We start from the raw sequence: 18,521 nt of genomic DNA, 5'->3' as shown, positions 1-18,521 counted from the left end.
ATGCTCTCCTATTCATTAGTTATTATTGTTGCCTGGCAAACCTCACAGTGCCAACGAGATTCCAGGAAGCACCTGGCTGAGAATTAGCATGGTACAAAACCTCTCGAGACACCACGGCTTGTCGTTTGCACGATGCAACATGTTGAATAATTATCTACAGAGCAGTTTGTAGGCAGATTTTGTGATAGTTGGACAGAACCAGGATAGCTGTTTGTCCCTGCTCCAATTCTTTGTGCTCATTTAAAGGTATTAATCATCTCCCATCTAACTCTGTAATATGAGTAAAATATCCAGCACAGCTTCTAAATGAACCTTAAGGTGAGACTGTTTTGTCTACAACTGATTTCAAACTAGAAAATGGACTTTGATGCACAACGGTATGTGTGATATTGGGCAAAACAAATTAATGCTTAAGGTCCAAGTTAAAGAATTTAAAATGGGTCCTCAGAAGAGGCTGCATTAAGCTTGTTACCTTAAAAGAGACTATGATACTTTGAGGTTTTCTGTAGTTTTTATGGTTTCATGTTCTACAGAAAATAAAACAATACAGTCTCTCAAACACACTGATGCACTTATCTTGACAATGACACCAGGCTCTAAGCCACCCTCCTCATACAGCTCCAGGGCAGCTCCAGGGGCTGCTGTATGTATCTTAACTTTCCCAGTACAGTTCAGCACAGCTATTTGCCTCAGTCTGTTCTCCATTACCCAGCTGTACAGGTTAAATATCTTGCATGCTGCTGTATGAGAGCACAGACTGATGCAGCAGGTATGGCAGAACAAGTCTGGACATATAGGCTTATGCCTTTCAACTGTTAAACTGTGCAGTGGGCTCAGGGAGCCCAGGATGAGGCAGTTGAGTTCAATAAGCTTCAGGCCTGCCTGACCTGGCGTGACAAAATCACCTGTCAGAACAAAGACCAAAGGCTGGTTCTCTGGACATTAAGTGGAAAATGACCAGCCGAAGTCTTAGAGGAGATGAGGGTGTCTCAGGAATTGGAAAAATGTACCAGATAGACAAATAAGTGAGTGACTGAGTGAGTGCGTTTGCTGGAAAGGATTAAAATTATGCTATGGGTGAGATTTAATCTTGGCTTTCACCAGCTGTGAGGGCCTGGAGGGCAGGTGGTGACAACTGATGCCCACAGAAGAAGAGAGAGTGAGAGAGAAGGAAGGAGAGAGGAAGCGGTGACTAATTAAACTTTTTACAGCAGCTAAAATATAATTAGGCGAAGGAGATTATTTGCACAAAGACAGAAAAACATTCCTGGATATTTCAGCCTACCTGCCCTTGAGGTGGAAAACACCGTGATGAGCACCAACAGCAGCCATGTCTCGCGCACTGAGCTCCATCGATCCATCATATTGCATTTGTATCTATCGATACGGAGCCCAGTAATTCCCTCGTGGCTCCCCTCCGCTCCGCCGGACACCTGCAGTCACACTGACTTCGTTCACTGCACGCGAGAGCTGCCTCACACCCGTGCGTCACGACGCACACTCCACCAGGTAGCAATTAGGAGCGCGCGTGCATAAAGGCTGATTTAACGGATGATGGGTGATATTCAGCAGCACATGCGCTCCTGTTTTTAACTGCTTCTCCTCTGGATGGACGGATGACGGAGGGAGACCAGCAGGAAAAAAAACCCTTTATCTTGGAAGGTCTTTCCTCCTTCACAGAAAGCTTTCCTCACTTTCTCTTCCCTCCTCCCCCCTCCTCCCCCTCTCTCCTCCGAGGTGACCCCTCCCTCCCCGGAGACTCCTGGTTGGGGCTCGTGGGGCTGCACAGGAACATAATTACTGCATGTGTCATTAGTAGCATCATTATTGTCTTGAGTGATTTAAAGGATCATGTGGCGTCTCCATCTCGCGCGCATCGGCACATATTGGCACGCACGCACGCACCGGCACATCCACACCACAGCGTTGTCACGCACGCATGCACGTGCACACGTGCACCAGATTTCAAAGGACCTCTATAGGACCTAATACAAAACAGCTAACATGAACAATGAAGGATTGTGCCACATTTGATTTTCTGCTCTCTCCCTCCCTCCCCCTCTCTCTCACTCACACACACACACACACACACAGCATGCTAGGACAGGACAGGTGCTGCCCAACTAATAAAAATATGCTGCAGCAGATTCCAAATTCCAGTGCCTGTCTGTCTTTGCCCACCCCATACTCTCTTCACACACACACACACACACACACACACACACACACACACACACACACACACACACACACACACACACACACACACACACAGAGTGTCTTTCTTATATGCACAATTAAAAGCTAAAGGTGCTCCTCACCTTCTACTTCAGCACTTTGTCAATATTAATCTCTAACTTTAAAGAGTCAAAAGAAACCAGCAGCTCTTTGGGAGGCATCAGAAACTTTTTTTGGGGAGGTTTTGGGAGAAATTTATAGGGTGAGGAGGGCCAACAGAATCGGAGCTCAGTACATGCACACACTTGCATCCATGCACATGAATACCTATATGAGCCTCAGGTTTCCTCTGTTTTGCTTCAGCTTCCATTTGTCTGCATTGTCTAAGGAGACATCTGTATACCCTATATATCACTTGGGGGCTGAAATATGACCCAGACTTAAAAGGACGGTATGAGCAGGTGACTCAACGCCTAATATAATGGTATAATCAAATTCATTCCAAATGTTTTTATATAGTACAGTGTCATATTTTATACATTACAATATCACAAAATGTGCTTGAAATTTTAGCGAATTGAAGTGTAGGAATTCAATCTGTTTTATAGATATTGTGCACATAAAGGAGTAGGCTAGATCAGTGGTGTTAACAGAGTAGTTTCATCTGAATATTTGAAAGGAATATGTTTTTGGTGTCATCTTGCGGAAGCATTTGGTAAAAAGTGCCTTTGCCCTATGTTGTCTTTTTGTGAAAAAAAAAAAAAAAACAGAAGTGCTTTTCTGCTTGTATTTAATGAACAGATGAACAAACTTTTCTGTGTTGTTGTGAGAATAGTGGAGTGGTAGAATGTAGATTCTATGTTTTAAGATAAAGATACAGTAAATATGGGGTATAATACTCATTATAAGATCATGTTTCGGTAACAGCGACGCTTTGTTAACAGAAGTAAATTATATTCAGGCACACATGCTGTACATACAGACTTTTTTTTCTGAAGAATTCTAGATTCCAGGCATATTTCCAAATGCCCTACCTCCCGTTTCATGTAGCGTGTCTTAAACTTGTGAGTGGCTGCTACACTCTTGAGTTCATGAGTGTGTGTGTGTGTGTGTGTGTGTGTGTGTGTGTGTGCGCGAAAGGAGAGAGATTTTGTTCTTGTGTGCATGTGTGTAGTGTTTGAAACTCATTCTGCCAAAAGCAATAATAATAAAAAAATCTTCTATCATCATGTAGCCAGGTTTTAGTTGGCTTTGAATAATAGAAGCCGCTCCATTCATAGAGTTCCAATGGACTGTTTCCATGAGTAATCATATCGACCACCAGGCGGCACCAAATCCTTGCAGAGCACAAGCTGGCTTCAGTCCTTATCAATTTGTTCTTCACACTTTCAAGTACAACATCACTGAGGGTCAGAGAGTGTGTCAAGTTTAAGACTAACACCCTAAGTATTGTCCTGACATGTAATAAAATTACCAAGTAGGAAATGATAACCGGGACAACTGACAGTGCACCAGTTAGATAATCTCATTCTTGTTGAGCTCTGTCCATGTGACTCTCCCTCTCTCTCCTCTCTGTGTGTGGGTCTTATCCTCTTACAGTGGCTCTCACCTCAAATCACCACTCATCCTGCAGGGCTGGTTGACTGACTGCTGTCCCAGTTTGCCAACGGAGCAGAGAGGCAGCGGAGCCCCATGGCGAGTCCCGGACAGAAAGTGGTGCTGATCACCGGCTGCTCCTCTGGTATCGGCCTGAGGATGGCCGTGATGCTGGCCCATGATGAACAGAAGCGCTACCACGGTAGGTGGTGCACCGGATGAGTGTGTGTGTGTGTGTGTGTGTGGTGTGGGTGTGTGTGTGTGTGTGTGTGTGAGAGGGAGAAGAGAAGAGAAACGGGAGAGAATATTTAATTGAAATCTCAATTTGCTTGGCATAGCATGTAAGAAAAGGCTGCATTTATGTTGTCAAAGCATATAGACAAGGAAAATAGTTTAATAATAAGCAAATAAATTGTTTAATATAGTAATGCAGCAACTACTACGAAAAGTACCAACTTTATTTGCATGGCAAATTCTACGTGATTTGTTGAACCCTTCATTAATTTACTATCACTATCACTGCACTGCACTCATGTAAGATGCTTACATCATGACTGGATCATACGTAAGAGTATTACAGCACATAGTCCACATAATTATAGATTAAAGCCAAAGTCTCTGATTCACTCTGCGGGTGAGTGATTTCTATCCAAAGCTGACTGAGATGCTGCCTTCAGTGGTTAAACTATGCAAAATATTACATCTGAACCACATGAGAATAAACAAGGTTCCAATTAAGACATAACAGCTGACAATCAATAACACAATAGTCTGGTCCTGGAAAATAAACTGGAATAAATTGACAAAAGGTGACAGTGGAGCAAATTCAAGGCTGCGCTCCTTCCTGAACCCTGTGCAGGAAACCACAGAGCTTACAGTATTTCCTCCCCACCAGGAGGTCAGAGGTCAAAGTCAACTTCAGAGACAGAGCTTTTTGTGGTCCAGATGCTAAAAGAATGATTCAGGGACCAAATAGTAGAGGCCATTAACCCATCAAATAATTCAATATATCACATTGTATCTGTATTTTTTGAATTTGCTTTATTGGTTTTTTTTAGCTTTTAAGACAAATATTGAACGCAGGCAGTCATTTTCACAAGAAAAGTTTACATCCTCGTACATCATAATCAAGAAATGTTTCCAACAGTTTTTTTTTTGGGACACTTCAGCACACCCACAATGTATGAACCTAAGCTTCTCGAACTGCTGCATCACTTTTTTTACATTCAGATCCTCCTAGAGTTACAAAAGTTGCAGAGCGCTGCAAGCAATTAATGAGGTTGTGTCACTTGTGCAGAAATATGTAAGGTCTGGAAAACAGATTTCCAACACTTAAGACTATTTATGAAAGACATGTGTGCCAGGAAGCAGCTTACACCGGTCGTAAATAGAGTCAACATTGAACTATGGGACTATCCACAGAGAAAGTTTATGCAGCATCAGACCATGTCTAATCCAAACTGAGGCTTTGTGTATTCCTCAGTGGGCTTCCTCCACTCCCCACTGCTCATCTGTTACAAGCAAATCTTCCTCCCAAGCAGATTTAAGGTACACAATGACTATCTTTAAGATAAAACTACACTGTTTTATGTAAATTGCATTCCTTCAGCAACTCAGAAACTTCTATGACATGCAAAGAAGTAAATAATAAAGATACTAACAAGAGGCAGGAGCAAAGTATAAGTCAGCTTATTTTTCTTATTGCAGTATTTTCATGTTACCTTCTTTCCCTTTTTTCAGTCAGATCTTCCAATTAAAGGACCAGACCAGTGTTTTTTTTATCATGTCAGTCCATGATTTTTAAAACTAAAAATCATATCTACTTTACATTACATTTGAAAAGGTATTTCTTAAGCTCTTCCAGCTATTCCACTCGATCTTCATACTGTATTAAAGTGTGTTAGTCAGTGACATTATTGTTATGATGTAAAGAAGTGCACACCTTTTAAATCAATCTGTGCTTATATTGGACTTCATGTAAAATTGACCAAAAAAATTATACATTTACTATCTTCAAACACGTTTCATATGTGGAAATTACTGGAAAACAATGGCTTCCTGGCAGTAGGAAAAATACATAAATATCAAAATGTATCACATGTATTTGAAAACAGTCTAGTGTAGATCAGTATAAATCATTTTAATTTGAGACGCTAAAAGCTCACTCAGCCTCTTTTCCTGCAACACAAAGTTATGTCTCTGATCCCAACTTAACCTTTAGTCACTCTTTGGATCGATGTAACACCAGACGATAACTAAAGCCCCACTCCAGCCTCATTTAGGCTAATTATCATCCAGCCTAGCCTCATTGTGGATGACAGGTTGGCGAGGGCTATTCCTGGAAGGGGAGGGGGAGGGGGAGGGGGGTGACCTGAGCACTAAAACAAGCCGCTAATGCTGCTATGTAAACTGAGCTGTTGTACCAGGTCTGTTTATAAGCACAGAGCGTCTATATTAGGGCTACTTTACTACAATGACTATCTTTAGCATTAGCTTTGCTATTATTGTGTTATTTCTGCAGGTTAAAACAGCCCACAGGTTGAGTCAGGAATGGAAGTGTGTGTGTTTACTTAACCCTCAGTTCTTACCCATCATCCCGTGTCTCTTCGATAATGTTGTTGTTGACTCTCCCTCCCAGTTCTTCATAACCTTTACTCCTGTCTTTTCGTTCACTCCTATGGCAGGAAATGTACACAAAGACAGGATCACTCACATTGGAAATTCTCTCCTAAAAATGTATAAACATCATATATCTGTATATATCATACATCTATATGTCTGTATGTGACAAGAATTTGTTCTAAATGTGCAATACACACAGTCTAATGGACATGCTGTAACATTATGCTTGTTTTGATGGGTGTATCTTCTGAGTCTACATTCAGCCCGAGCCAGTGAACTCTGTTTGACTCTCCTTTTAGTAATATTGTCTTTTTGTAACCTCATTACCTGGGCATGTTGCCTAATCACATGCCTATTTACAGCAGCAGCCTGAAGGCGTAGTGCTGCGGGAAAGGAGGGAGTGTTACATCCATTCACAAAGTCACACTTGGAAGATGCCTGTGGAAACAGTTGGAGCATAATTACATAATTATACACTGTGCTACTGGCAAACAGGAACGATGGAAAGAGCAACGCCTGCACGTTGATCAAAATGGCATTTCACAGATCTAATTGGGATTGAAATGGGGTTTGAAGTCAGTGTGGAGGTGCTGCTCTTTTCATTAAAGCTGCTAAACGAACAAAACATAAGACATGGAGTTGTGGTTTGTCTCTTGGATGGAAAACAGATTTTTGTACAGCTGGTAAACTAAGTAGTTATGTATCGACTACTGTGCTGGGCAGTGAAATGTGAACACCTCAGCATCCGAAAACAAAGATAAAGCAACAGATATAACCATCTGCCATTGACTAAGGATCATGAAATATGTTATCTATACCTCTAGATCTTAGTTTATATAAAGAGGTCTTTTTCTGGCCTGTACTAAAAATGCTGATTTAGGTCAGAATGGGAAAATAAACCTGCAGGAACATGCATTACAGATAAACAGATTCAATAAAGCTTTAGTCAACTCCGTGTACAGGGTTGATTAGTACAGCCAGGCCTTTTTCCCTTCTGTCAGTTCACAGTTGAGATCATGATCTCATGATCTCATTGAGATCCTATGTTGCCAAAGCAAATCATACAATACGCATATTTTATACAATCTCTTCTATGCTCCTCTCAGATCTTTGTTTTTCCTCTTTCCCACCTGTTCACAGTCATAGCCACGATGCGCGATCTGAAACGTAAAGATAAGCTGGTGGAAGCTGCCGGGGATGCATACGAGAAAACTCTTTTTCTGGCTGTACTGGACGTCTGCAGCGATGAGTCCGTCAAACAGTGTATTGACGGCATCAAAGATCGACACGTGGATATCCTCAGTGAGTAAAATGCATCCTCATCATGTTACATCATGTACTGCTGCACTGTCCACAAAGTGGTGGTGATTGCTCAGTTTCTTCTTTGTCTTCCTTGTTTCCTTCCCTCCCTGACCAGTCAATAATGCAGGCATCGGCCTGGTGGGCCCACTGGAGAGCATCCCCATCGAAGAGATGAAGAAAGTCTTTGAGACCAATTTCTTTGGGGTGATCCGCATGATCAAAGAGGTGATGCCTGACATGAAGCAAAGGAAGGGCGGACACATCCTCGTGATCAGCAGTGTGATGGGACTACAAGGTGGGCAGGCAGAGGTGTGAGGGGATGAATGAAGAGAAAGAGGAGGAGGAGGCGGGGAGGGGGCGTTACATGGTACATGGAGAAATGACAGGTTTGACGTATGCATGGGTTGATGATGGACAAATGGAAGAGTGGGTGGTTAAGTGATGAAAACTAATGGACTCTGAATGCTACTGTACGTCTTAACAAACAGGGACGTGTCTACAAAACAACGGACAAGAAGAACTGATCTCTGAAGTTCAAACATTTACTGTGTTTCTACAGGTGTGGTGTTTAATGACGTGTATGCAGCTTCCAAGTTTGCTATGGAGGGCTTCTGCGAGAGTTTGGCTGTGCAGCTCTTAAAGTTCAATGTCACGTGAGTGCCACTTTCATCATTAGTAACAAACCAATAACAGTGATAGCAAGAGTCAGACATTTAACAGTAAGCTGACTGATCCTCAGTTTTTATCTAGGGCTGCAAATATCCTAATTTCTAGTTTCCTTTGATTAATACTGTTTTCTGATTAATCAATTGTTTGGGTTGCTAAAGGTTGCTAAATTTGCTGATTTTGTTTATACAACACTTAAACTTATCTTAAGTAAATGCTACTGTTGCAAACAACTTCATGCAAACATGCTAATGTTTAGCAGGCAGAACAGCAGATTTACCTAGTTAACCTTTGTAGTTTGGCCTGTTAGCATGCTAACATTTGCTAATTAGCACCAAAGTACAGTTGGTGTGGTGTCAATAGTTTTACAGGTCTGTGGTCATAAACTAAAGTATTGGACAATCTAAATTTAGGCCAGATGAGCCTGATTCTGATTATCAGGCTACCACTGCACTGCCTTTGGGACACTAAAACACTGAAAAATATCCACAGACTACTACTATGAAAAGTTACATGAATAAAAACACGTCATGTATGTATCTGTAGATTGGACTCCAGTTTTTGAGTCATTTTCAAATGATAATTATCCAGTAAAACATACGACTAAAACCTCAAAAATATGGTGTCTTGCTACTTTCAAGCAGTCCGACAGTCCAACACTGTTAGAAATCCAGAAAAAGTTTGTGTCCAAATTCGTTGCAGTTGTTTTAATTCATGCAGACTACACCCAAGTGGGATGTGGGTGTTGAAGGAGTTATTCTGTCGTGCTATCAGTCGATTGATGATTTCAGCATCAGTGTTAACCATTTACCCATAGAACTCTTCCTCCATGGGACCATACTCTGTTGCTGACTCTTCTTATGCCTCCTCTTTGCTTTTTGTCTCTCCTCAGAGTGTCAATGATTGAACCGGGTCCTGTGCACACAGAATTTGAGGCAAAGATGATTCAGGATGTGAAGCAGAAGGAGTATCCCGGAGCTGATCCTGATACTGTGCATTACTTCAAGAATGTCTATCTTCCTTCTTCAGTTGATATTTTCGACACACTGGGACAAACGCCTGACGACATCGCCAGAGTAAGTTCGCAAGCATTCTGTGACTCAGCCTCGCTGTGCCTTATCTGCCTGCCTGCATCAGTGATTAATCCCCGATTAAAGCCTGACTGCAAATCTTGTGTCTTTTGTGTCCACCCTCTAACTCTCTGCAGTGTACCAAGAAAGTGATTGAATCAAGCAGCCCACGCTTCCGTAATATGACCAACAATTTGTACACCCCCATCGTAGCGTTGAAATACGCTGATGAAACTGGAGGCCTGTCTGTCCATGCCTTCTACCACATGCTATTTAACCTGGGTCCTCTAATGCACGTCAGTATGAAAGCCATGAAGTACCTCACCTGTGGATGTCTGAGGAGCAGGACAATTTCACCAAACTAGAAACTCCTATCTTGTACACTAATCTGAAAAATAAAAACAATGAGTATTCAGACCACATAAAAGACCACACACTACCTCTGCTTACTTTGTCAGGTGAAAAGATAAATAAATACATAAAGTTTAAAGAATTTATCTTTTGTGACCTGCCATATTTCCTGCTGTATATATGCAGTCTCTATTGTAATGGAAAGGCTGATCTATTTTCTCTTTCTCTACACAATTGTAGCTGAGAGTTTATAGATATCACCTTTGAGTCCAGTTGAGTTTAACAATACAGATTTTAAGATTTATTAGCCTACCCAGAGTGCCAAATGAGTAGGGTTTGCACTTAATATACAATATGATGTACAATATACTGTCATATAATAATTGCATTATTTTAGCACAATCAGTCCCACACAACTTCACATTTCAGATTGTTTTAAACTCTACTTGGTTCAAATGGAGAGGTCCTGTTTAACTGTAGCCTATGTATTTACATCTATGTACATATTTTTCTGTCAATTCTGTCAATGTATTGGAGCAACTATTTTGGCATTAAAAATTGTCATTTATATCTTGTGTTAGTGCTTTTGATTGTTTTCGGGAAATGTGGTTGCACACACATTACTAATAATTATGGTAAATTAGCAGTGTGTTCATGAGTTCCATCACTTTTTTCTCTGAGCAGGAAAAATCTCTCTCAGGTGACAGGTGACCCACATTTCGGCAAAAATGTCGCTGCAGCTACTTTAGACTGATATTTGTAATTCTGCTTGCAAATAAGATGCGCTCACATATCCAGGCACAAGATAAAATAATAAAACCAAACAAATTTCTTATTGCAAGGTCGATTTAAGTTATGCTATTGTCTAACTATATTGACCTACCCAAAGTACATTGTTTTGATATCATAGTAGGATTCTGCGTCGTCTGTGTAAGATTTCTAGGTAGTTTTAGCTAAATTACTGAGAACCAGTATAGCATTTAACTTGTTTTAATATATTCATAATAAATCCACCTTCAGTGCAGAAAACCGTAGCTACAAATATAAGGTAAATGTAATTTTATAGCGGGTACTAAGGAAAATATATTGAGCTGTGTTAGCTTGTTTTTGGAGGGAATCTGATATGATGTCACAAGTTTAGCTAATTTTATCAACAATGTCAGCTTGAAAAGATGAATCCCAGATGATTTCCACACTTTTGGCACTTTAAACCAAGTAACCTCAGTTTTAAAAACGGTAGCGAATACGATAGAGTAACTCAAGTATTAAAGGAAACTAAATAAGTTTTAAAATGTACCTCCTCCATCCGTCTGATCGAGTCATCGGGGCTCCGCTGCTCACGCCTGTCTGAGGGAGTCGCGGGAAATTGGAACTAAATCGATACTCGCCTCATCGATCAGCAAAATAAACTTTCCATGGACTCACCAGCGGTGCCACTGTAAGTCTGCCATAAATATTAAACACATTTATTAATGTACAAGTTGTCATTCAAAGAACTAGGCGCGTCTGTGTGGAGCCAACTTCACTTAACGTGAATGTTTCCGTGTAATTTCAGTTTAGAGCATAATTAAAGTAACGTTGACAACTGTAACGTTAGCTTCTTAGCTATGTTAAGCTAACAAATACACGTACATAACGCATATCTAAAACAATATCAGACATGCCGTAGCTTCATTTGACCTTTAGTCTGTGCGTGCTGTATGTTAAGGCCGAGTGAGCAGGATGGAGAACAGTCAGGGAGATAACCTCCACTGTGAGGATCGGCTGAGGACGACACTGCACTGTGATGATAAAGAGAAGGTGGTGCACTTGTATCTACACATTTAAACTCTATAAAGATTCGCAGTACACCTTTAAATTCTATGCCCTCTGACTGCTGCTGCTGATATATTAACATTTTACCCCCTCAGCTTCGTAGGAAGTTGGCACATTTACAAAGGGAGTACCTCAGAACAGTCCAGAGACTACAGGTAGGAGCCACACAGTCATTTTGCCTCTATAATCCCAGTGTAGAGACTCTGTGTGTCTCTCACACACATGCATGCTGATCTGTTCACAGCGAGCTGAGCGTTCAGACGCGGTGCGGAGACACGTAAGGAGCAGGATTACACAGCAGAACCACCAGGACCAGAGAAATCCAGAGGTCACATCTAACACTGATCTCAAGCCATCATCGCCGACACCGGCTGCTCACAATGGGACAGCCTCAGGTGCACCGCAGTGCCAAGGACACCCTGGAGTCCATCCTAATCAACTGCAAGGTACAGGTAGCTAATCTCTTCCACAGTACATAACAGCAGTGACAGCTGGAGCGGAATTTATGTTGTAGAATATTCAAAAGAGGAAATAGGCTTCTTGTTACAGCTGTATGGGTGTAAATATATGTATGTAATAAACTACACAATCATTCAACCTTAAGTGCAATACAGATATGATTATTTTAGTTTTACTTTAAAGTCATCCATTGTTGGTGATGTAAAAGTGTGCTTACTGCATGCCAGAGACTGAAGTTTTATGCTCTTTTCCTGTGGTTGTCATTCACTGGGCCTAATTAGTGTTGAACTTATTGTTTTTGTTAGTGTGCATGTGAGCTGCTGGTGAGAATCTAGGTAGGTAGAAGGGAAGCAGATGGTGGCAGATAAGGTTGAGGGGAGGAAGGTAGAGTGGTTTCCAAAGATAATCTGTCATGGTGCCTACTTCGCAAAAGGAACAATATCTTTGTTGTTGGATGTAAATGTCCCCCTCCAACAGAAGACATCTTGTAATATGGCTATGATTACATGATTTACGTCATTATTCCGGTAAACAAGAAACATTTTGCCTGTAATAACAGCAAATCAGAACTCACATTTTACCTGCTCCAGCAGATTTCGATAACTCCAGGAGGAGCCATGCAACCAGGTTCCTGCTCCCCTCTGATGCTGCTTGCCCACAAACCCCAGATGCCAGCCATGACGCAGCTAGAAGCCACAGACCCAGTCCTGCCCTTCGCCTCAGGTCTCGACGCAGCCGTCAGCGCTGGGAGAGTAGGAGTGCTGAGGCCTGCAGGAGCACAGACAACAGTGAGGAAGGACGGGAGCTGAGCGAGAGGATGGAGACAGTTAGACCAGAAGGAAGTGAAGAGAGAATCAAAACAGAGGGAAAAGAGGTTGTGACTGAAAGCGAAGAGCTGTTTTCTGGTACAGAATCTCAGTCTCCTTCTCTGCTGCTTACACACTGGAACACAAAAGAGATACAAGGAGAACAAGGACAAAGCGACAAAGAAACTGAGTTGAGAGCAGAAGGGAAAAAAGAATCTGAGTCAACCAGTTTGCTGCTTACGTGTTGGAATCCTGCTATACACACTGAAGGATGGGGACAAGATGTCACACAAAATGGAATAATAAATGAGACCGAGGGAGGAGAGGAGGGTGAGAATAGTAGAGAACAGAGGGATGAAAAGCTATGTGGAGACAGCAGTAACAAAGATAGTGAACAAAATGCAGCAGAGAAAGTAGAAAGTGAAAAAAGTCATGATAACACAATTGAAATAAAAGAAAAAAAAGATGAGATGGTTGGGGGAGAGCATGACGTAAAGGGTGTGGGTCTCCTAGACTCTTGTACCCTAGTGGAAGGACTACTTTTCCCAGCAGAGTACTACGTCAGAACCACAAGACGTATGACGTTGTCACAGAGCCAGCCTGACATGCAGGCCGTCATACTCTCCCAGCTGAGTGTGGGACGACATCGCCGCGGCCGCGGCAGAGGCAGAGGCAGAGGCAGAGGCAGAGGCAGAGGATTGAACAGACACTCACACAACCATGAACGTTCAGATCCACGCACAGAAACAGATTTTTCCTCAATGGTGACTGCATCTGCAAGTGTAGATCCTTGTATGAAATCACAGGCTGCGGACACATGTGCTGAGCTGAACAGTCAGAGCTCCAGTGAGATTTCAGAACAGATCTCAGCTGGTCAGAGGGAGACGGATGCTTGTTTTTCTCCTACGGCCACAGCTGCTCGTCCAGCAAGAGGTAGGAGGAGGAGGAGAGGTAGAGGCAGAGGGAAACTCCAGACCTCACGCTGCTCTCTTAGTTTAGACACCCATCAGCTAAGCCTCGGACAAACCTCAGACGATCCACAGCCCACCTGCGCCCTGGTCTCTTCCTCCCCGTCTTTCCACGAAGCTGATGGACCAAAGCCCTGCCTCAGTCCAGGAGAAGTTGTTCCAGTGTCACACGACCCCGAGCCTGAGTCCACACACAACACAGCTACACCGCCTTTTTCTGGAGACAATGGAGCTCAGTCTAACTCTGCCTCTGGAGTCTATCCCATCTTTCTGAAGACCAGTAGCACGACTAACAGATCCACACAGATGAGTAGAAGTAAGACTTTAATTGTGATTCTGTTTATCTCTGTGTGTCCATGATAAAAATAGAGAATGAAGAGAAGGTCTGCAGGTTTGTCTTGCTAAGATGAAAATACTGATTAACCCTGATTGCAGGTTTGGCTACAGTAAGATATTCTTATATACACTTAATTAAAGGCTTGCTTCATATTCAGTTTGCCGTTGTAGAAGACTAAGGAAACGGGCAAATATTCTAATTGAAGAAGCTGAAACCATACATATAGATAGTCAACACTGTGCTCAGGGACTGTACACAGCTCTTAGACACTAGTAGCGTTTCCCTGTAATAAATATGGAATTTCCTTTCACTGTGTGTCCTGCAGGTGCTGCAAGCTGGCAATCTCTCCTCCTGCCCTCTTCTCCGCCTGTTCAAACGTCTCTGCTTCCTCTCCCGTCTCTGTCCCCCGGCCCGCTGGTCAAAAACCTGCCGAACTTTGACATTCCACAAGATTTCCATCTCCCCGATGATCAGTTTGCCTCCCTCAAGCTGCACAAGCTCCGCCAAGTTGCTGTGGAATCAGGAGTTGAACTTTTCACGTCGCCGTCTTACAACACACGCAGGAGCAACCGCCGGAACTCCCACTCTCACTACAGCGTCGGCAGCAGTGACCCTGTGATGCCTCTTCCACTCCTGCTCAGCCTCACGCCCTCAATCGAAAATTCTCCCCATCCTACCGAAACAAAACACACCGCTACACAGTCCTCAGACCTCCAAAATGTGTCGATAGAGCACAAGCTCAGAGGTAAATTGACAAGCCAATCCTTAACTGAAGAGCCGTCTGACGGAGACATTACAGAAACCGCTGGACAGCAGCAGACTGAAAACCTGCACCCGCAGTGTCAGACTCACCCCGCCTCAACAGAACCTGTGCCAGTGGTTCAAGATTGTGCTGCTGCCTGTGTCGATCACTATGAACAGAAAGATACTGTGACTCTGAGAACTCATAGCCACTGTAGCATCTCGGCCAACACAGACAGATGTGTCGACCAATCTGTCAAACCACTGCTTCACATCAACTCTGCATACAAACCTGCTGGCAAAGTGAATGATTATGTCATTGGGGACTCAGATGAACTTCAAATAAATGAGTCTTCTGTCATTTTATCAGTAGAACAAACAGATTGTTCAGGTGTGCATCCCTCTGAGGATCAGAGGTCTACAAACCACCAAACCAAAGACAAAGCTATAATCAAGACTCTCTCCTTTGATTGTCCTCTACAGAAAAGCTCTGAGGAGCCTTCTAACAACTTCACTGCTGTACAAGAGTGTAGTGACAGTGAAGCTCCAGGAGAATCTCCTGTGCAGCATCTGGATTTGATATCTGCCAAAGATTCAAAGGAATCCCCTGAACCCACCACTAGTTTTCCCAGAGAAAATGAAAGTGAAGAGAAGTGTTTACCGCCCCACAGATTCCACTCCCAGCTCCTGTTGAGCCCTCCTCCGGCATCAGCACCCTTCGTCACCCCTCACCTGCGCTCCTCTGCTCCCCCCCCCAGCCCCGCTCTGCCATCACTAGGACTCACCCCCCACCCTGTCCCTGCTGCCGTCCCTCTGACCCCCTCTCCCTCTGCTCCAGCTCTCACCCTACCTCCCCCTCATAGCCCCTCCATCCAGGCCCTCTCTCCTCCAGCTCTCTCTCCCTACCGGTCCCTCAAGTCCCTCCCTCCCAGCCAGCCCCCCACCTCACCTGCCGGTCCGATTCAGGCTTCACCTGAGCCATTACTGAGGGCTGAACCTGCTACCTGCCCGACTGCCTCCAACGTCCAGTCGCAGGACTCAGGTGGGCAGGTGGGCCTGAGAACAGAGGAGACAGCGGAGGAACACATAATGAGATACACACACACACTAAAGGTAAAATCATTTACTCGTCTGCAATTGGGAATTCATGCGTCGCTTCAATGTGCAGTTTTGAATTGAAGTCAACAGTGTGTGTGTGTGTGTGTGTGTTCAGGCCCCAGCAGGAGGCTGTCTGGTGGACGCGTGCTGTCTGACAGGATCCTCTGGTGGTTTGTGTGTAGCAGCAGCTGGAAAATGGGCAGTGTGTCTCTGGAGTCAGACCTCAGCTTCTGAGTGGAGCTTAACACACACCTGGGCATTTAATGAGGTGAGTGTGGGGGAGGGGCTATGTTGTGATGCTCTTTAAGGACAAATGCCATACATTTGCTGATGTCAGCTTTTCAGATATGAGGATTTTCTGCTCCTCTGTTTTATATGATTGTAAACTAATATTGGGTTTTAGACTTTTGGTTCAACAAAATAGTTTTGTGACTTGTCAAAATACAGACATTAAGACATTAAAACTGGACAAAAATGGCTGCTGACAGACTCAATATTTACTGTTTCAACAATCAAACATAACACTTTAAAAGGCACGCCTTCATTCTGTTGAATTTTTCGTCTTTATGATTCATTCCTGTGTTCGTTTACAGCCGGTGATCAGTGTGTTTCCTGTCCCAGATGCTGCTGGGCTGATGTGTGTGACTCTGGGTCAGTTAGAAATCAGAGAAGTGAGGTGAATACAACACACTCACTCAGACTCTATGGCATGTATTTATTAGCCAGTTGTCTTCACAAGAACCAAACCTAGTAACTATTTTATATTTTTATTTTACATATTATCTGAGCATCACTTTTTCAGAGACAGAATTTAACTGTGTGTACGCTGCACATGTGTACAGGATGCTGTCGTGCTCCAGCCTCTCGCAAGTGCTGCTCTGTGAGGGGGTTGTCCAGGCTGTTCTGGGCGTGTCCAAGTCCAGAGTGGTTACCTCCTCCCACTCCGCACCTGGTTCCTCCCTGCAGGTGTTTACGCTGTCAGACAGTGGCAGGTAAACACAGGACTGTATTTACTCTCTCTTAGTTTCTTTGTAATCGCTCAAATATCTCAGTGTCTCGTCTCTCTCTCTCAGCACATCGAGCTCTCAGCCTCTCGTGTCCCCTGGCGTTTGCGTCGGGGCCCTCGCTCCAGTGGACGGACTTCTAGATGCTCTCATCGGCACAGATGAGGGCGGACGCCTCTTCGTCTGGTAAGCAAGATTGTAACAGAGATTTCCATTGCTATGCTAATGGGTACCTTGCTGCAAAAGTAGGTAGAACAGTTCATGGCATCAAGATTTTGTTCCTACAAATGTTTAATTGTCGTTCCCCTTGTTAGCTGATTTGGACTAAAGCATCTACCAACCTCCTCTCTGTTTGCGTTTAAACTGTTGGGACTGCATCCATTAAATCACCGTCAGTGAAACATTGAATGAACTGATAAATGCATGTGGTGTTGTCTGTGTATATTTGTTACACCGTCCGTAATGTTTTCTTGTCTTTTGCGCCAAACTTGGTGAGACAGGGCTCACATGCACAGCTGCTGTTTATAGCTGGATGTATATTCTGTGCTGGTGTCTTCCAGGAATTTAAAGACTGGTCAGCTGCTGCAGAGAATCACCCTCGGAGAAGGATTATCACACACCGCCTGTCTCAGAGGATACTCCTACAGCGTAAGTCTGTTTTCTTTTTGCATGTGAGGGGCCTGCCTGCTGCCGTAAAACTGCCTGTGCCACCATAACTGTCTCACTCCTCAAATGGTTTTACTCCTGTGTGTGTTTGTGTATACGCTGGTGCACAGGGGGTCTTATTTGTCCTGCTGCAGCATCAGTTGCTCAGCTCCCTGGAGGAAGAAGAAAAAGAGGCTGCAGCAAAAGATCGAATGCTTTTGGAGGAGCAGGAGAAGAAAGAGGAGAAGAAGAAGACCGCTCTGTTCTCCTTGGTCGCCGTTAACCCCTTGAGTGGAAAATCCATCCTGGCTACTCGGCTGTATCCGCCCAAAGCCTGGTCTGGCAGGTGAGATGAGGACTGATGGAAGACGAGGCATGTAGCTGTGCACTTCTGTGTAAACACACTCATGTACCCGTGCTCTGTGTTCTGCAGGCTTTGTGAAGCTGACGCTAACGGCGCCAGCGTGGTGGGCCTGAGTCAGAGCGGCTGTGTGTGTGTGTGGGAGCTCGGCCGCCGGGGGGCTGCGAGGATGGTGTGGGCTCCTGAGAGCGAAGGCTGGCAGCTGGCTCGATGGGGGGAAGGAGGGACGCTGGTGACCGGACATCACAGCGGAGACGTTACTTTACACCACTACAGTATGAGTCAGAATGAAGACTCACTTACTTTTATCACATCAGATGGTCGTTCTGTCACTGTTTGAATGTTTGTATAAAGATTTTAACCTCACCGGACAATTTTAAAATACTGTACTGCAATGTCACGTTTGTTCAATCTGCATTGCAAAGAGGCTCTGTGGCTTCCGTTAACGACATTTCAGCTTCACATTATTCAACTGTCCTGTAACTTCTAGGCCACCGAACTA

At 43.7% G+C, this 18,521-nt stretch overlaps 2 protein-coding genes across 2 annotated transcripts; both read left to right on the top strand.

The window, feature by feature from the left end:
• Nucleotides 1-3,870: 3,870 nt before the first annotated feature.
• Nucleotides 3,871-9,799, top strand: LOC139199136 (retinol dehydrogenase 8-like). The gene is made up of 6 exons (XM_070828160.1): nucleotides 3,871-3,976; nucleotides 7,537-7,698; nucleotides 7,814-7,993; nucleotides 8,258-8,351; nucleotides 9,257-9,440; nucleotides 9,572-9,799. Exons 1-6 carry the CDS (start codon nucleotides 3,871-3,873, stop codon nucleotides 9,797-9,799), a joined length of 954 nt encoding a protein of 317 aa, XP_070684261.1.
• Nucleotides 9,800-11,177: 1,378 nt separating this feature from the next.
• Nucleotides 11,178-18,449, top strand: palb2 (partner and localizer of BRCA2). The gene is made up of 13 exons (XM_070828117.1): nucleotides 11,178-11,223; nucleotides 11,500-11,585; nucleotides 11,696-11,755; nucleotides 11,845-12,052; nucleotides 12,650-14,149; nucleotides 14,496-16,024; nucleotides 16,125-16,277; nucleotides 16,603-16,685; nucleotides 16,852-17,001; nucleotides 17,083-17,199; nucleotides 17,574-17,661; nucleotides 17,790-18,004; nucleotides 18,092-18,449. Exons 2-13 carry the CDS (start codon nucleotides 11,508-11,510, stop codon nucleotides 18,357-18,359), a joined length of 4,449 nt encoding a protein of 1,482 aa, XP_070684218.1. The 5' UTR covers nucleotides 11,178-11,223; nucleotides 11,500-11,507; the 3' UTR covers nucleotides 18,360-18,449.
• Nucleotides 18,450-18,521: the final 72 nt, after the last annotated feature.

The sequence above is a fragment of the Pempheris klunzingeri genome, chromosome 3 (assembly GCF_042242105.1).
Source record: "Pempheris klunzingeri isolate RE-2024b chromosome 3, fPemKlu1.hap1, whole genome shotgun sequence".
Taxonomy (NCBI): domain Eukaryota; kingdom Metazoa; phylum Chordata; class Actinopteri; order Acropomatiformes; family Pempheridae; genus Pempheris; species Pempheris klunzingeri.
Note: the sequence above shows the minus strand (reverse complement) of the source record. Positions and strands in the feature narration are given on the sequence as shown.